Raw genomic sequence first — 17,400 nt, forward strand, 5'->3', positions numbered from 1 at the left:
TTGTAATTTTATATTGCACATTTGATGACGTTGTCTGTCGGCAAACATCTGAAAATTAAATGGCTATTTATTTTCTTTTTTAATACGTTAGGTTTAGGGTACTGGTAATAATAAAAGTGATTAATTACCATCAGCATTATGTTTTTCTCTGTTGTGTCGGTACCGCCCGGTTGCATAGCAACCGCTGTCAACAACCTGTTGTGCAGCGAAGCTAACAGGCTAACTCAGTAAGTCAGCGTGTTGCACAAACACTTTTAAAACAATGGCTCGAGAACTGAGTGAAGAGGAGCTGCAGGATTTGTACGCATGGATCGACAAAATCCCTCTCTCCCGGCCAAAAAGACACATTACTAGAGACTTCAGTGACGGAGGTAGTTTGTTTAGCCTCTGATGCTAATCCTGGCTGTGGAATAACATTCCAGCTACAATCAGCTAGTTTGTCTGTCATTTTTGCCATGCACCCTGACTGTGCCTCTCGGCTGATTCCTCTGTAGTGATGGCTGCTGAAGTTGTCAAATATTTCTTCCCAAAGCTCGTTGACATGCACAACTACATCCCTGCAAACTCCACACAGCAGAAGCTCAGTAACTGGAACCTTCTGAACAGGCAAGAGACACACAGCAGGACAACATCACATAAAGTTTGTTAAAGTCCATGTGGGGGGGTTCTGTCTACACTGTGTGTAACAATTTGAGGTATAAACAAGAGCACAGAGCATCAAAGGTAGCAAACAGCATGCAATAAAATAGGAATAGTGTCCCAATAGTGTGGGTTGATGGCTGGTACATTCTGGGACAACCCAATCTCACGCCATTTCGTGATAGCATCACAAAAAGTAAACTAATCTATTAGTTAGTGATACCGTCAGGAAAATGTAGAGCTTTTTGTGATGGGAGCACAAATGAATCTCGTGATGGTATCACAAAATGTGGGGTGGCCTAACCCTTACCATAACTCTGTGGGAGCTATGGTTATGGTTAGGCTTAGGAGAAGGGGAAGGGGTAAGGTTAGAAATAGTCCAATTAAAAAAACAAAACAAAAAAAACAAAACAAAAATGTGACTCATTTCATGATGGCAGCACGAAAAAAGCATGAGACATGACTTCTGCAGTTGCTTGGCAGAGACACAAGGGGAACAGAGCTCTTACCTGTGAAGTGCTTTTGGGTGGGGGAGATCTCCATCTCTGGTGTACATGTGTAGCTGCTCCCAGTCTTCCATAACAGCTCATCTCAGACTCAGCAGACACACACAAGGCAGAGAGTTCTCACAGGTGGGATGCTTTCTGGGTGGTCCTTTTCGGGAACATTGTTGGATGTTCCTGAAAAGGATGTTCACACACACAAATGTTAAAGTAAAATGGATAGGTATAAAAATGGGCTGCGACAGTCTTTAGTTTGACAGTGTTTAATGAAGAGCATACATAGTGGTAATCCGAAAGTAAAAGTAAGTTCCTTCGGCTGCTCCCTTGGTTTCACTCGGGGTTGCCACAGCAGATCCAAGATGGATCTATATGTTGGTTTGGCACAAGTTTTACACCGGATGCCCTTCCTGACGCAACTCCATATTACATGGAGAAATGTGGCAAGGGTGGGGTTTGAACCAGGAATCTTCCGCATTGAAATCAAGTGGAGCGCCTTGGGGCAACTGTTTGTTGTGATTTGGTGCTATATAAGAAAAAAGTTGATTGATTGGTTGATTGAAGTGCACTAACCACTTGGCCACGACCTGAAAGAGACCTCCATATTTTACTCCTGCCATGGTGGGGATGTTTTAGATGCATCATGGTTTTAAAAAAAAATGTTCACATCTGGCAAAAACACATTTATACCGTTTTTGCCAGTGAAACCACAAAATATATCTAAAATATGAAAACATATACTTAAAATCAGTTTAAAAGTAAAATAATTACATAAAATACTTAAATATCATAACAAAATTCTGTGACATGCACGGTAATGTACAACAGTATAGTTGGACCCTTATGTAAGGTATATATGGGATCTCTATACTTTCCAGTATGTATCTGACACACCTACTTCAAAAGAGGTAGCAGAAAGTTATCTTGATTTCATTGTCTTGGAAGCCTACTTCAAGAAATGTGGAAAAATAAAACTGGTTTTTGGTTTTGTTGCTGACACCTACTTCAAATGGGGTGTGATCCTTTGATTTAGGTGTGAACTTGGGCTAATTCGACAACAAAAATCAGTTTCACTTGGTTATGCAGAGTAGACACAGCTTCAGTCATACAATTTGAGTATATAGTGCTGTTATGTTATCACTTAGAATTGCAATTTTCAATTGGTGATTCCTCAGAAATCATGCTGGTAGTATCAGATAATGTTAACTATTATGATGTGAGTGCATTACTGCTACAAAAAGGTTTCATAAAACATTGTAAAATGTGTTGTCAATCAATTTGCATGTTATTAATATTGTACCAAGTTGCCTTTCCCCATAGTGCAAATTCTGCATACTTTGCCATTAACCTAATATTTTTGCCATATTATCTAAGTTTTTGGCACATTAAAAATTTCCTCTAAACCAGTCTGCCATTTTCAAACAACAGGTATTTGATGTATAGTACATAAAATAAGGAGGACACAGTGAGTATATGACATTTAAATTTAGGTTTATACCAGGAATTCATAGGTTTTCACCAAGAAAACTGGCTTAAACAGGTTTCAGACATATTTTTTGCCTGCGTCTTGGCAAAAACTGATTTTAGACCATCTAAAAACCCATCCTGACTTTTGCCCTTTGTTCCGTTTCTCCTGCCTCTCTGGGAATTAAGCAGAATGACAGATTAGGCTGATATGATGTGTATTGGTACATATGTTAATATATGCATTTGTTACGTGTCGCTGCTTCATCTGGATGAAGCAGAGAGAAAGAAGGATTTTCATACAAGAAAACTGCTCAATTCTATGCTCAAGTCTCGCATGTGCTCTCTGGCAAATTAGTTGAAATTTCACGTTCATTTCAAGAAAATATCTCTCTGTGCCACTCCGCCCTAAAGCAAACTGGCAGTGCAACTCATAAAGGCTGCGCTATAGTCGCTTTCTCTAGTCACAGCCCAGCCCAGTCTCACGTTATTTTTTTCACCCCCGGCACGAAAACCGTCCCGTTTTCGTGACACGGTTTTTTTATTTTGCTATTTATGATCCTAACTCTAACTATAACCATAGCATAAGTGTCTATGCCCCCCTAACCCTTACCATAATCCCCCAAAACCCCCTTGTCACCCCACATTTCGTGCCCCTGTCACGAAATGCATTTGTGCCCCCGTCACAAAAAGCACCCCATTTTAGTGCCCCAGCCACAAACCTTACATTGTGCACTTTTTGTAATACCGCCATGACACTGGATTGCCACAGCCACAGAAGCCTATAATTTCTTCAGAGTTGTCATTTGTGTCTTGGTGGCTTCCCTCACTTGCTTCCTTCTTCCACGGTCACTCAGTTTATTCCAGACAGATTTATCATACAGCACCATACTGTTTCTATTTCTCAACGATTGACGTAAACTCCAATACATACTCAGGTTCACTAGGTTTTGGGACAATTTTCCATTGGAATTTTGTGGAGAATTGCAAAAGTATACATTTTTGAAATGTGCATACAATAGCCAACCAAAAAATATGATGACACCAAGCTACAAATTTATGGTTTCACAAGGTATTTACTGGACAATTTTGGTCTTTGTCATCATATTATGTTAAATCACATTTAAAAAGTTGTTGTTATTGTAACTAGCACAGCCAATGTAAAAGGTTTTTTCTATGATTAGGAAGGTGTTTTCTAAGCTGAATTTTAATGTGCCCGAGGAGAAAGTGAAGAAGATCACACTGAGCACTGCAGGAGTCATCGAGCCTGTGCTGAACGCACTCAGGGAGAAGTTAGACCAGAGACTGGAGCACACTACACAGTACTTACCGGTGTGTATGATTGCGCATGCTTATACAATGAGCCATCACTGGTAATTACAGAATATTATACTGAAGTCTTCTGGTATCAGAAAGCTTTCCTGAGTGTTTGTGAGTAATGTGAATGACAGCTGCTGACTCTTTTGAACTCAGGATTTGGACTACTATGATGCCTGTAACCTGGAGAAGTTACACATAGGTAGAGTAACACTTCTGATACTGCTTTTCATAACTCTCTGCACATTTTGTAATTGCTTCACCCATAAAATAAAAATCTCCAAAATTTACAAACAATCATCTGACTGATTTGCCTGATATCATGGCACAGGAAGCTGCTGACACATTAGGAAATTACAAAACTGTGACTCAGGCAGCCAAATAAAGAAATTGAGCGCAATCATGAAAATGAGGGGCTGACTTTACAATAGTGATCCTAACTTTTTTGAAGGATATATCTTTCATGTTAGTGGTCTCTGAAAAACCGCCCTCGAAGCAGGTCAGATTAACTGTTGCTGACGAGGGTACTGCTTTTATTGTTGCTATGTTGATTGCTGACATAATTTTGCAGATGGTGGTGTGATTTTTGCAGAAATAATCAATTTGGTTCAATTTATTCATATAGTGTCAAATCACAACCTATGTCACCCCAATACACTTCACAAAGGTAAAGTCTAAACATACCCACCCTCTGAGTGAGCACATTGGCAACAGTGGAATAGAAAACTCCCTCAGGTGTTTTTTGATTGTAGGAAGAAGCCTCAGGTAGACCAGACTCAAAGAGGTGGTGACCATCTGCTATATGATGATCCTGAGTGTTTCCATAGTGTGGCAGATGTTGATGCGGTGATATGCGGCACCACCACGTGTTCCTGTCGACTCGTCGTCTGACAAACACCAAATCAGTAAATCCAAGAGGTACTGAGGTGGTTTTGGCGCTGACTGCAAAATCAGATTTTCTTGTCTGTCTCTGTCTGGTCTCATACGTCAGGATTTGTGCCCCACTCAGTTAATCAGTGACCACACACAACAGAGAACATACCTACATTTAATTCTTATCAGGCAGGACTGATTAGAGGACGCCACCACCTTCAGGGAGTGAATCAGTGACGGGGCTCTTTCCCGTTTCCCACACCTCATCTGTCCCTCTCTGTCTGACCTCCAGCCAGCACCTCCTCCCTCCACTCTTTCTTCTTCCCTGTTCTGCTCATATCAGCTCCTCACATCACCAGATGGCCAGCACACAGCTCTGCTAGACTTCAAGGCTTCCAGATTCCTGGCTTTCTCCTTGCTAATCTTAACCCTCTGTCTCCTACTGCCTCTTTGTTTATGCCACACTCCCCCTCCGCCTTCATGCTGATGATTTCATGCAGGATGCTAGTCCATGTTACGACAATCACTATGGAGTACTGTACAGACGACTTAGGCGCATTCACTGTTATGAAGCTTATAATGCGTGAATAAATAATACAAGCTGTTAAGTATCAAATGTGTATAAAAAAATAAGTAAGTAATAAATAAGTAACATATGTGACCCCTTTTTACCATTAAAGATACAGTTTCCTTCAGGTGGTCTGTTGCTATTAAGATAATCAGCTTATACAGGGCTCTCCCCAAAGAATGGAATAATTGTGGTGCACAATCAAACCGTAACCTTAGAGCCATTATGCTGATTTTCAGTTACTGTTTTTTTCCCCCTTCTGTTTTCCCCAGTTATGTTGCTTAACGTCCTCAAAAGTCATCGGTTTCAAGCATTACGGCATTGTTTTATTCCACACATTTTGTGAATCTCCTGAACAGAAAGCAGATGCATTGTTCACATTAACAAATGTTTTCTTTATTTTACAAATATTACGATGTATCCAGAAAGTATTCACACCATTTTGTTATGGATGAAATACATTTTTTTCCTCAAACCTCTACACACAATATCCCATAATGACAATGTGAAAAATGTGATGAGATTTTTGCAAATTTAGTAAAAAAAAAAAATCACGTGCATAACAGCTTTTTACATGAAGTTCAAAATTGAGCTCAGGTGCATCCTGTTTCCACTGATCATCCTTGAGATGTTTCTACAGCTCAATTGGAGTCCACCTGGGGTAAATTCAGTTGATTAGATATGATTTGGAAAGGCACACACCTGTCTACATATGAGGTTTCACAGTTGACAGTGCATGTCAGAGCACAAACCAATCATGAAGTCAAAAGAATTGTCTGTAGACCTCTGAGACAGGATTGTCTTGAGGCACAAATCTGGGGAAGGATACAGAAACATTGCTGCTTTGAAGGTCCCAATGAGCACAGTGGCCTCCATCATCTGTAAATGGAAGAAATTCAGATCCACCAATACTCTTCCCAGAGCTGGCCGCTCATCTAAACTGAGCGATTGGGGGAGAAGGGCCTTAAGGAGGTGACCAAGAACCAGATGGTCACTCTGTCACAGCTCCAGCATTCCTCTGTGGAGAGAGGAGAACTTTCCAGAAGGACAACATCTCTGCAGCAATCCACCAATCAGGCCTGTATGGTAGAGTGGCCAGGTGAAAGCCACTCCTTAGTAAAAGGCACATGGCATCTTGCCTGGAGTTTGCCAAAAGGCACCTGAAGGACTCTCAAACCATGAGAAACAAAATTTTCTGGTTTGATGAGACAAAGATTGAACTCTTTGGCGTGAATGCCAGGTGTCATGTTTGGAGGAAACCAGGTACCATCCCTACAGTGAAGCATGGTGGTGGCAGCATCATGCTGTGGGGATGATTTTCAGCAGCAGGAACTGGGAGACTAGTCAGGATTGAGGGAAAGATGAATGCAGCAATGTACAGAGACATCCTGGATGAAAACATGCTCCAGAGCGCTTTTGACCTCAGACTGGGGTGACGGGGTGACTGGGTTCATCTTTCAGCAGGACAATGACCCTAAGCACACAGCCAAGATATCAAAGGAGTGGCTCCAGGACAGCTTTGTGAATGTCCTTGAGTGGCCCAGCCAGAGCCCAGACCTGAATCTGATTGAACATCTCTGGAGAGATCTGAAAATGGCTGTGCACTGATGCTCCCCATCCAACCTGATGGAGTTTGAGAGGTTCTGCAAAGAGGAATGGGTAAAACTGCTCAAAGATAGGTGCACCAAGCTTGTGGCATCATATTCAAAAAGGCTTGAGGCTGTAATTGCTGCAAATACTTATGTATATGTGATTTTTTATTATCTCCGCCAATGAAGTTGGGCAGAGTTTATGTTTTTGCCTGTTTGTTTGCTTGTTTTTGAACAGCCTGAAGCCCACAGTTTTTCATATATCGTTATGAAATTTTTACAGAGGATTCATATCCTGATAGGCAAGTAGTGATTCAATTTTCAAGGTCATAGGCCAAAGAATTTTCAAAAATTCATAACTCTGTCAATCAAGATCAAATGTCTTTCATATTTGAGGCCTTTATATACAATGGTATCCTTTATTATCTGACAAAGGTTGATCCAGATCTAATCTGGATTACAAATTTTGTGGCCATTTAAATTTAACATTGAAAAGGCACATTCTCAGGGCACAAGACTGCTTTGTGTCCCTAAGGGCCCTGTCCCACTGGCGTTTAGGAGGATTTGCGGATGGAATGCGCACAAAAGTGGCCCACATCCGCCAAACAACCGCAATAACCGTGTAACATTCCTGTATGAGTCGGCCGTCATCCGAACACGTCCGTGATCATCTGCAGAGGCACGCATGTCCGCAGCCAGGATTTTTGAGCGGCTCAAAAATCCTGCTGCAGATGAGATCCGCATTACTGCCTGAACACATACTGAAGACATACGCAAGACATACACAACCAACACACCGCATATCCCCTGTCATCCGCTGATATCCGCAACCGACGGCTTGGTGCGGCTTGGTGGCGGACCGGGACAGCATGCAAAACAGATATGATGCATGCCCAGCACGGCCACATCACGGTCGCTAATGGTATGTCGCGCATGCAGACAGAGTGGGCACGGATGAAGCGAGTGCATCACTGCCGCTGTGCCCCTCATGGGGGCGCCTCCGCGGTCGCCTTCGCTTCTGTTCCCTGTTATATCCGCTTTTCTTCCTCATGTATTCGCTGATCCACCCCGGGACATTTGTCATTTCCGCCCACCTAAATCCTCCTAAACGCCAGTGGGACAGGGCCCTAAGGTTAACAAAAAGTCGGTAGGCCACAGGGCCTTCTCTTATCATGTGTCTGTTTTGTGGAACAATCTCTCTGCAGAGATAAAACAGTCAGATTCCATAGAGACATTCAAATCCAGACTAGAGATGCATCAATAGGGCAGAACAGTCTTGTTTGAACCCTGCGTGATATTGCGGGACCACTTATGGGAACAGCCACGCCATAACTTCACACGGGAAAATGGTGTACTGTTTTGTTTTCGGCTGCAATCACCGAAACAGTTTTGAAAAGTGGCTTTTTTTTCAGTTCCCAGTGAACAAGGGAAGATGAGGCAAATGTGCGAGGCCATGTCAGTAAGTGTTAGCCTACACAGGTAACCAGAGTAGCTGCAGTCTCTCGCGTGTAAAACCGCCTCGACATGTTTGAGCTCTGAGCCATAAACACCCCGCAACACATGTCCTCTTTCCACCGCATCGTCTCTCTGCATTTTCACTTTGTTTGTGTGTAATTTACCCAAACACTCTGAGAAAGTGCCATGTTCCTATTCCCGGAAGTAGAGAAATTATGCGTAATTAAAATATTCATTAAATTCATTTTGCATCATTAAATTAAAATATGCATATATTTTACCCCTTTAGCACCTGCCCTCAAATGAAACTGCACTGCCCAATTCTTCCTCTTGTATGGCTAGTATACCAGCCTCACTACATCTAAATTCTGGGTCTGTTAGTGAAGCACAGGGCTAGCTACCTTAGTAATCTCTTTGCTCCCCTGTTGATTTATTACTGGTAAATAAATGCATTAAGTGCAGGTATTTCCGGCCAACTGATTCTGCTCTTTTTCTCTCTGTCTGAGGCATTGATGAGATCTTCAGTGGATGCTGGCCCTGCACCCCAAGGCACAGGATTGACCTTAGGACACCCTTCCTACTGTATTCAAGTCCTGGAGGCAGTGACTAAGTACCAAGATGGATTGCCTTTTATCGCCACAACAGACTCTGTTTTTAGTACTCTTCTATTTTTTTGTTTCTGTTTCTTTGGTTTAAAAAAAAAATGTTAAAACTTTGTAGAAACCTTGTAACTGTTGAATGGCCTAAGCAGTGGGTCACCCCTCTGAGTCTGGTGTGCTTGACATTTCTTCCTCATTATTATCAAAGGGAGTTTTTCCTTACCACTGTCATCTGTGTACTTGCTCGGGGGAGTTGGTACACCTTAATTGTGTGAAGCGCCTTGAGGCAGCATTGTTGTGATTTGGCGCTATATAAAATAAGCTGAATTAAATTGACTGTAGGTGTGTGTAATTAACAGCTTTATTTAATCTTCAGAAACTCATCACATCAAAGCAAATCATCCGCCCCAGGAAGTGAGAGATCTGAAAAAAGATGAAAAAAACAAACTGAAAAAAAGGTGTGGTGAAAAAAATTGCTTTCAAAGTCAATGAGTCAGTCAGTAGCTGTGTTAATATTAGTGCAGCTTATTTATTTTTTTTATTCTACTGTACAGCAAACAGCATCAGATGGAGCAGTTCTACACAGAGATGGACCCTTCTTTCCAACTCGCCCTGCAGGAAAAAGAGCAGGCAGTGGTGGCTTTGCAGGAGACTGTGGAGGTATGTACACAAAGTCCAGTCGTGAGGGGAAACCTTTCTAGTGGCTTGGAGAACATCTGCAAGCAAAATCACTTTTAATTTTCAAGCCCGGTAAGGGAAAAATTATGCAGATGCTGCCCATAAAGTTACAGATGTTTGAGAGAACGAGAGGGTGAGAGGGTGATGTGTGTGTGTGTCATACACTGTGTCAGCAGCGGTTAGTGAGTCATAAAAGACTCAGCGGTTATAACAGATTTTTTTCCTACAGTACTCATCTCTGGCCACATCTTCATGTTAAAATAACAGGATGGCACAAATGTGTGAAATGTCTTTTTAAGAAGATGTAGGAAATGTCATCAATGAGGTTGTTACAGTTTGTGCAGATGTACAATAATTTCACCAAACCCTTTTGTGTGTGTATGTGTATGCAGATCCTGCAGACGAAAGTGAATAGGTTAGAGCGCCTTTTACACCTGAAGGACATGCGCATCGAAGACCTGACACGGCATCTGGACATGTACAAAGCAAAAGGCACCATGTAGTGATCAAAACACATCACGCACTAGCCCACAAAGAGTTTTACTATTGATCAGAGTGGCTCTGATGACAAATGCAATAAACTCCTATTTTATAAAATGCTGCAATATAAAGTACTGAGGTGACTACACATCTGTAATTAACCAGTAATTAATGTGTTGATGTGAAATAAATGGAGGGGTTTGGTCGTTATAGTTATAGTTAAATGTGAGTACCAGAGTAGCTAGTTTGTGGTCCATAACTTTATCAACAAGAAGGGGACTCACAGAATGGATACATCTGTCAACTACCAATGCCTTTTTTTAACCTCTGCCAACTAACAAAGAATGGCAGTTGTACGTTGACTGAGACGTTGACTTTTTCCCCACAAACGAGCCTTTTTGCACTTATGTGGGGACTTCATTGTAGACTTTGTGCAAACACCAAATCACAATATAGTGAAAATTTCCACTCCCAAAATCAAACCACTTTCCCATTTACCAAAATCAGTGTACAACAGATTAATTTATCCTGCTAATAAACAAACAGACAAAGAAAGTGAACCACAATGTTTACCTCATAGATAGAGATGAATTTGATATAGTCACGTATCCCCAGAAGCCATGATTGTCCTATAGGCTATTTGCCACACCTGCATTTTGTTGTAAAACCCAGTGGGTAGGTAAATAAGTAGATGGATGGATAAAGCCCATCCCTTACATTTTGTCCACATAACTCAAAAACAATAAATGCTGTCACTTTGTGGCTTAAAAATGAATTTGGACGCACCAGAACTGCCTCTGCAGGTAAGTCTGCCTCCTCTGCCTTTTGGATACTGAACTGATGATAGATTAGGAGGAGGTGTGGTTGTCAGTGAGAGAAACAGACTACTTCTGCACAGAAATCAAAGCAACAAACCATTATTTTTATAAAAACTTTTGCAGTGGTTAAAACTGAAATAACACAGTTATACCTTCATGCAAACCTGCAGAACAGATTGCATATCAATGTAGTAGAAGCAGATGCTTCTTCCATCTCTCTCTTTGTCTTTCTCAACATATACCCTATTTTTGGAGTATAAGGCGCACTAGCTTGAGAGGACCTGCAACTCTGGCGCAACTTATATCCGGAAAAATCATGTTTGTTATTAATAATAGTAATTATAATAACTATTTATATATGACTTTCCCAGGAATCAAAACACTAAGTAAAATAAACTTTACTAATAAAACAATAAATGGCAATAATAAAAAAGTACAATAGAACAAGGAACAAAAAGCCCAAATTAAAGAGCTTCTAATTCAGAAAAAGGTGCGATTTATACTCCAGCGTGGCTTATATGGCTCACAATATGCTAAACTGTTATGAAAGTGTAACACAAAGGTCAATTTTTCAAGTTACATGTTTTTATTGCAAACTAGTTTGAAATTGTAGTACACATATATTTCTTTCATAAACCACAAAGCTCAAGATAACTCATTAACTATTAACTTTAAAAACTTCACTTTTCCATTATGGAAAAGTGAAATTAATAAAGAGTATGGACCCTTGCGGATGTTATTTTTGACGGACAATTCTCAGGTTGTTTTCAACTTGTTATAATTTCTTAAAACGCGTATCTTTTATACAAATTGATGATGTATATCAGAGAATACATATTTCAAAGTAGAATGCCCATCTAAGTGTAAAGGTTAGCTGTAGTTTATGCGACTTTTAACCATCTATATCTCCCACTTGGTTTTGACAGATGGCTTAACATCCGCAAGGGTCATTTTTAATTTTTTTTTTTTTTGTACTTAAAATTGACTCAAGGGCCTTTTATTTACTTTTAATTTTTCATTTCATGGGTTTTCTATTGACGAACGCACAATGCCTTGAGGTTGGTTTGAAAAAAATATGACCTGGTTGAAAAAGTGAGGTCCAATCATGTTATAATATGTGATGGAAAAAAGTGGATTTTCCAAACTTCTTTTCAATTTTTCTTTATTTTATGAGCAACGAAATACACTCAAATTATGCATACTATATATACATTAGTTACATTAGTGTTAACAATAACAAACATTTCTATTCAAAAATCCATAAACACATTCATGAAATACCTCAGGTGTAATATAATGGTTTAGCATATTGTGAGCCATATATATATATATATATATATGGGTTTTTTCCTCTTCAAGAGGCATTATTTAACATTTGTGACTTATACTTCTGTGACACTTATACCCCAGAAAACGCAGCATGTGGGTTTAAAGTTACATGTAACTTGAAATGAGCTTGCTGGTCAGTTTCTTTCATTAAACCTCGATCTGGTGGTAATTGTTATTTAAAGGCATAGCAACATTTGTCCCCATCGTAAAATATATCTTTGCATTGTCACAGATATCCCGCCTGACTGTGTTTAATGAGTGTGTTTACATATCTGAAGATCAGATGAATGACTTTCTGTTGTAAAGGATTTATTACGCAATCTAGTAACTTCTGTTGTGAGGAGTTTAGGTTTTGCATGTTTGTTTTTCTATTCTTTCACTTCCGTGCCTTGCCAAAACCTTTGACATCTGATCAACAAGTGCTCAGATGACTATCCTAAAATAAACAGCTGGACTCATGAAGATTTTGCTTGCTGTTACACACATCTAAAATTACATTTTCTATAAATTGCTTGTTCCTTTCTTTAAGTGTGGTAATCAGCAAAAAATAGGAAGTCATTAATTTTCCTGAATGAATGTATCAATGAAGGTGACAAGATGACCGAATTTGGTGCAGCATGCATTCTGCAAAATCTCAAATGTGGATGGAAAAATTAAGTTTATGCTTCACAGAAAAAAAAAAAACTTTCCCATGTATCGGGTCAGGACAGCGGGGTTAGTGGGGCAATTCACAAAAGGTTAAATGACATTAGATAAGACAGAGACCTGTGCGTCTGTCTGTCTTTATCTGTCCCTGTGCTGTCTTTGATTATGGCCCCTTTTGTTAGTGCAGAACAACAGGAGCTGGACGACCTGCTTACCTCCTGCTGTGCGTCAGGTTTGTTGTACTTATTAATCTTCATCCCACACAACTCAGTCAGAATCACCAAGTCTAATGCAAAATAACCGTGTCAGATCTTACATCATACTTTTATATCAACAGCTTCAATTTGGAACACACAGATATAACATGTTATATACAGTTTGATATTGTTGATCTAAAAACGTGTGCATTTACCTGCCGACACGTTTTGCTTGGAACTTCTGAGCCGTCATACTTTGCTTGATTCGTTGGAATGTTCTGCCCATAGTGGCACATGCCACACCCATTTCCGGCTGTTGAAACATTTTCACCATTTAAAATGTTTGAAAATTTTGGGGTGTGGTTCTTCATCTTTTGCATAGTGAGAAACTGTTTCTGTTGGCAGCATGTGAAATTTTGAGTCACTGAATTCAATCTTGCAGACAATATTTCAGTAAAGTGAGTAGGGGTGTGTCAGATTGGCAAAATGGACACAGCTGATGGGCGTGGTGTGATTCAGTATCTCACAAAAAAAGAATGCGAAGGAGATATATGAGGACATGGTAGTGACATTATACAAATAATGAATGTTTATGAGTTCAATGGTTCGAATATTTCATGAGGTGAAAGCTGGAACATAACAGCTATAATAGATCATTGTCATTTGATAGTTTATTAATTTATGAACAATAGAAAAGGGACTTACATTTTGTTCTTACACTGTAACATGTAGTCCAGTGATGCTGTGCACTGACTTCGGACTTCCATTTAAAAAAAAAAACAAAAAAAAAAACACTGTGTGTAGTTCCTCAGTCCAGCCAAAAATCACATCAGCGTTTCATGTCAACAGGTCTTCATGCATCCAGACGGCTTACAGCGGAGTGGATTTTGTGTGTATGTTACAAGCAGCGTCAGTTAGCTCAATCAAATCATCGTGTCGTTGTCCCCCACTCGCACGCGCACACACATGCAACCGGCTCGGTCGACTATACGTCCTCAGTGCAGTGGGAAAAAAAAAAAAAATCACATTAGAAATGAGTCCAGCTTGTCTTTTTCTTCCTCCTAACAGGAGGAAGAAAATTATGTCTTGAGAGAGTTATTGTCCCCCGCGGACACACACGCAACCTGGTCGGTGCTTGTGCGTGCATGTACTACCAAAAAAAGACCGTGTACGTCCTTAGTGCAGCAAAAAAAAAAAAAACGTCAGAAATGAGTCGTTTTTTTCTTCCTGCTAACAGCCTCCAGACAGCACAGTGGATTTGTTTTGTGTGTGAGTGTGTGCACGTGTTGGGTGTGCGCATGCAGAGTGCAATGGTACAACACGTATGGAACCAAGCTGCACTCTAAATGTAATGCAACACAAATGGGATGAATTAATCCATGTCATGTGACATACAAAGCACCAATCAAATGACAAGGATCCACTCAGCCGTTATATAATAGAGGACGATGGCCTGTCTTATGTTACAGTTAAGTGCTCGTCACCTGAATTGAAGAAGTGCAGAACAAGGGTTGAAGATGGAACAAGATCAGGAAGACCCAGAACTGCCACCTTCACTGATAAGGTCCTTGGTGACAGATGTGTGAATGTTACATAGCCAGTACTGTAGGCATTTCCCAGAAGAGAGTTCATTCATTTCTGATGGAAAAACCGGGAATGATGAAACTGTCAGCACACTGGGTTCCAAGGGTTCTCACGACAGGTCAGAAACACACAAGATTCCGGATGTCTGGGGAAAATCTTCAGCTTTTTGAGGCAGATATAGATAGCTTCATGTGAATCAGAGACCAAACAACAGTTGAAGCAATAGAATTGTGAGTTTTCCCCTGTCGAAGTCAAAGTTGTCTTATCTGCTGAAAACATCATGGTCTCTGTCTTCTGGGATGTTGAGAGCATCGTAACGGTGGACTATCTCCAGAAGGGACAAACCATCGAGACATATTATGCTTCCCAGTTCCTTTTGCAACAACTGCAGGAGAAAGTTAAGCAGAAGCAGTGTGGAATGCTCCAGCGAGGTGTTCTGTTCAGGACAATCACCTCTTGTACACTGCTGTCTAGAAAGAAGAATTTGTTTTCTGTGTTTCAGTAAATTAAAAAATGAGGGGAAAAAAAATTCAGCATATGTAACTACAGTAAAAGCAAACAGTATTGAGAAGCCACAGCCACATTTCAAAGTATCCATGCAGAAAAAAAGGTTATATGGGCTTTTAAATAGGGAAATTTGACCTTGACCTCTGACCTGCACTGTTGTCCGATCATAACAAAAATAAAAACATTTCTTCCCATTCACGCGCACAACGTAACCACATTTGGGCAAAATCAGATTAGGCATTCTTAAGATATATTGCTAACAATCAACCAAGGTCCTCTGGCAGCGGTGCAACTTATTTTACCTTGATAACAGATGCTGCATGACAAAATCAGAAGGATGAGTATGAGGAGTCAAGAGATATAAATGAAGCTGTAGCATTCCTGTTTGCGATTCACAGAGAAGACAGTAAAGAAATGAGAAATAGTTGAGCTAATGATCTTTGTGCGAGTGTTTACTGCACTAACACAGTGTTGGAATGTGTGTAACAGAGCAGCTGCTGATGAAGCAGGCGAGTGCTGATGATGAATCATGGTCAGCATCTCGCCGAGGTGAGGTTTGGAGGGGTGGTTTTGCAAGCTTCAGAGTTTTCAACTTCCACATGTTCTGCATGTCCGGCAGCAGCAGCCATGCCCTGCTTTGTGGGGGAGGGACACATCCAGGATCAAGCAAATGGAAACTTGGCAACAAAAGGAAGGAAAGATGAGTGAGTGTTGATCATCTAGGAAGTAGCAGGGCTGACCTTCAGCTCATTTCCTGTAAAGGAGTGGTGCACAGTGCACACCTCCACCCCAAACAAGACCATCCGTTCAACGAGTGAGACCCCACAAAACCCGCCTCAGTTCAAGAAAGGAAGAACTAATTGTTCGCAAGATTTATAATCCAATCTATAACAAATCCTGACATGAAAAGCTAACACTTGGGAACACTGGCATTCAGAAAGCCTATGCAGTCAGACCCATATGTATTTAGACACTGATTTATTTATTTTTAATTTGCAGCCCTGAAGTAACTGGACAAATTATTTTAATACAAATTATCAATCTTACAGCCAGATTTCTTCAGACAAGTCATGGGATAGATTCGTGAACATTTCCAAACCGCTGAAAAGGTCTTGTACTTCATTTACACGCAACTCCTTCGGAGTCGTCATGAGTGCCTTGGTATCTTTCCTGTTTTTTGAGAACTGCGTACTCCAGACAGATTTACCATACAGTATAGTGCCATTTATATTTCTTAACTATTGACGTCCAAGACATATAACATGAAATTGTTCATGCAAAAAAAGAAAGGTTCACCCATGCTTCTGCCAGTCGCAATATGGTGCAACCAGGTCAGGATGAAACTTGAAGAGGAACGGAACACCTGCGCAACACAGATGTCTGTGCAACAAATTACAATTATTTAAAGGTGCATAAGAAAAACAAGGGCTGACGTTTCAATGTAAGGTTACATCTTCATCATGACTTAACTAAACCAACTGAACTACAAAAAACAAATCAATGACACTAACAACACTTAAACAAACATGAACCACGATCTGTAACATCCAAGTGCCCTCTGTGTGCGTTTAGCTTTGATCACGCAAAAACTGGGTAGAGCAGACATTTGCCATGTAGTGTGCTTATGTATTTTGGGTAAAGAATGCTGCAAAAACAAAGATGATAGGACAAAGATTAGGTAACAAGTAAACAATGGACATTGTACTGCAATGAACCATGGGAATTCGAAGTTTTAATTATTGTGGTTCATGTTAAACAGTTTTGTTAGTATGATGATTTGTTATTTTGTAGTTCAAATGGTTTAGTCGTTTAAGTCTTATGTTGATCTTAAGTTCAATGCAAGTACATTAATTGTAAATACATGGACGACAAGAAAGTGTAAACATTTCCATTGTGGTCCATTTAAAAATCAAATGACAAAATAGAAGCAAAACAGAGTGTGTATATGATAACAAGAACCTAAACAATTTATAAATACATTAAGTAAATTAACATAAAAAAAAATACATAATTAGCAGGAAATAAACAGGTAGAGTTCCTCTTCTAAAAATTGTTGAGGTCTAAGGTTCTAAAAATATTCTGGATTCACGCCATTCCAACTCATTGTACAAGTATGCTTAATTTATTACCACTCTTGAAAAATGTCAGCTACCTATTT

General features: G+C 40.1%; 1 protein-coding gene across 1 annotated transcript; it reads left to right on the top strand.

Moving 5' to 3' along the window:
* The first annotated feature begins 59 nt into the window (after positions 1–59).
* spef1 (sperm flagellar 1) lies at positions 60–10,267 on the top strand. Its single transcript, XM_034185251.1, has 7 exons — positions 60–371; positions 495–606; positions 3,788–3,935; positions 4,077–4,122; positions 9,381–9,462; positions 9,559–9,664; positions 10,075–10,267. The coding sequence occupies exons 1-7, from the start codon at positions 263–265 to the stop codon at positions 10,183–10,185; spliced, it is 714 nt and encodes a 237-aa protein (XP_034041142.1). The 5' UTR covers positions 60–262; the 3' UTR covers positions 10,186–10,267.
* Positions 10,268–17,400: the final 7,133 nt, after the last annotated feature.

Source organism: Thalassophryne amazonica, chromosome 13 (genome assembly GCF_902500255.1).
Source record: "Thalassophryne amazonica chromosome 13, fThaAma1.1, whole genome shotgun sequence".
Taxonomy (NCBI): domain Eukaryota; kingdom Metazoa; phylum Chordata; class Actinopteri; order Batrachoidiformes; family Batrachoididae; genus Thalassophryne; species Thalassophryne amazonica.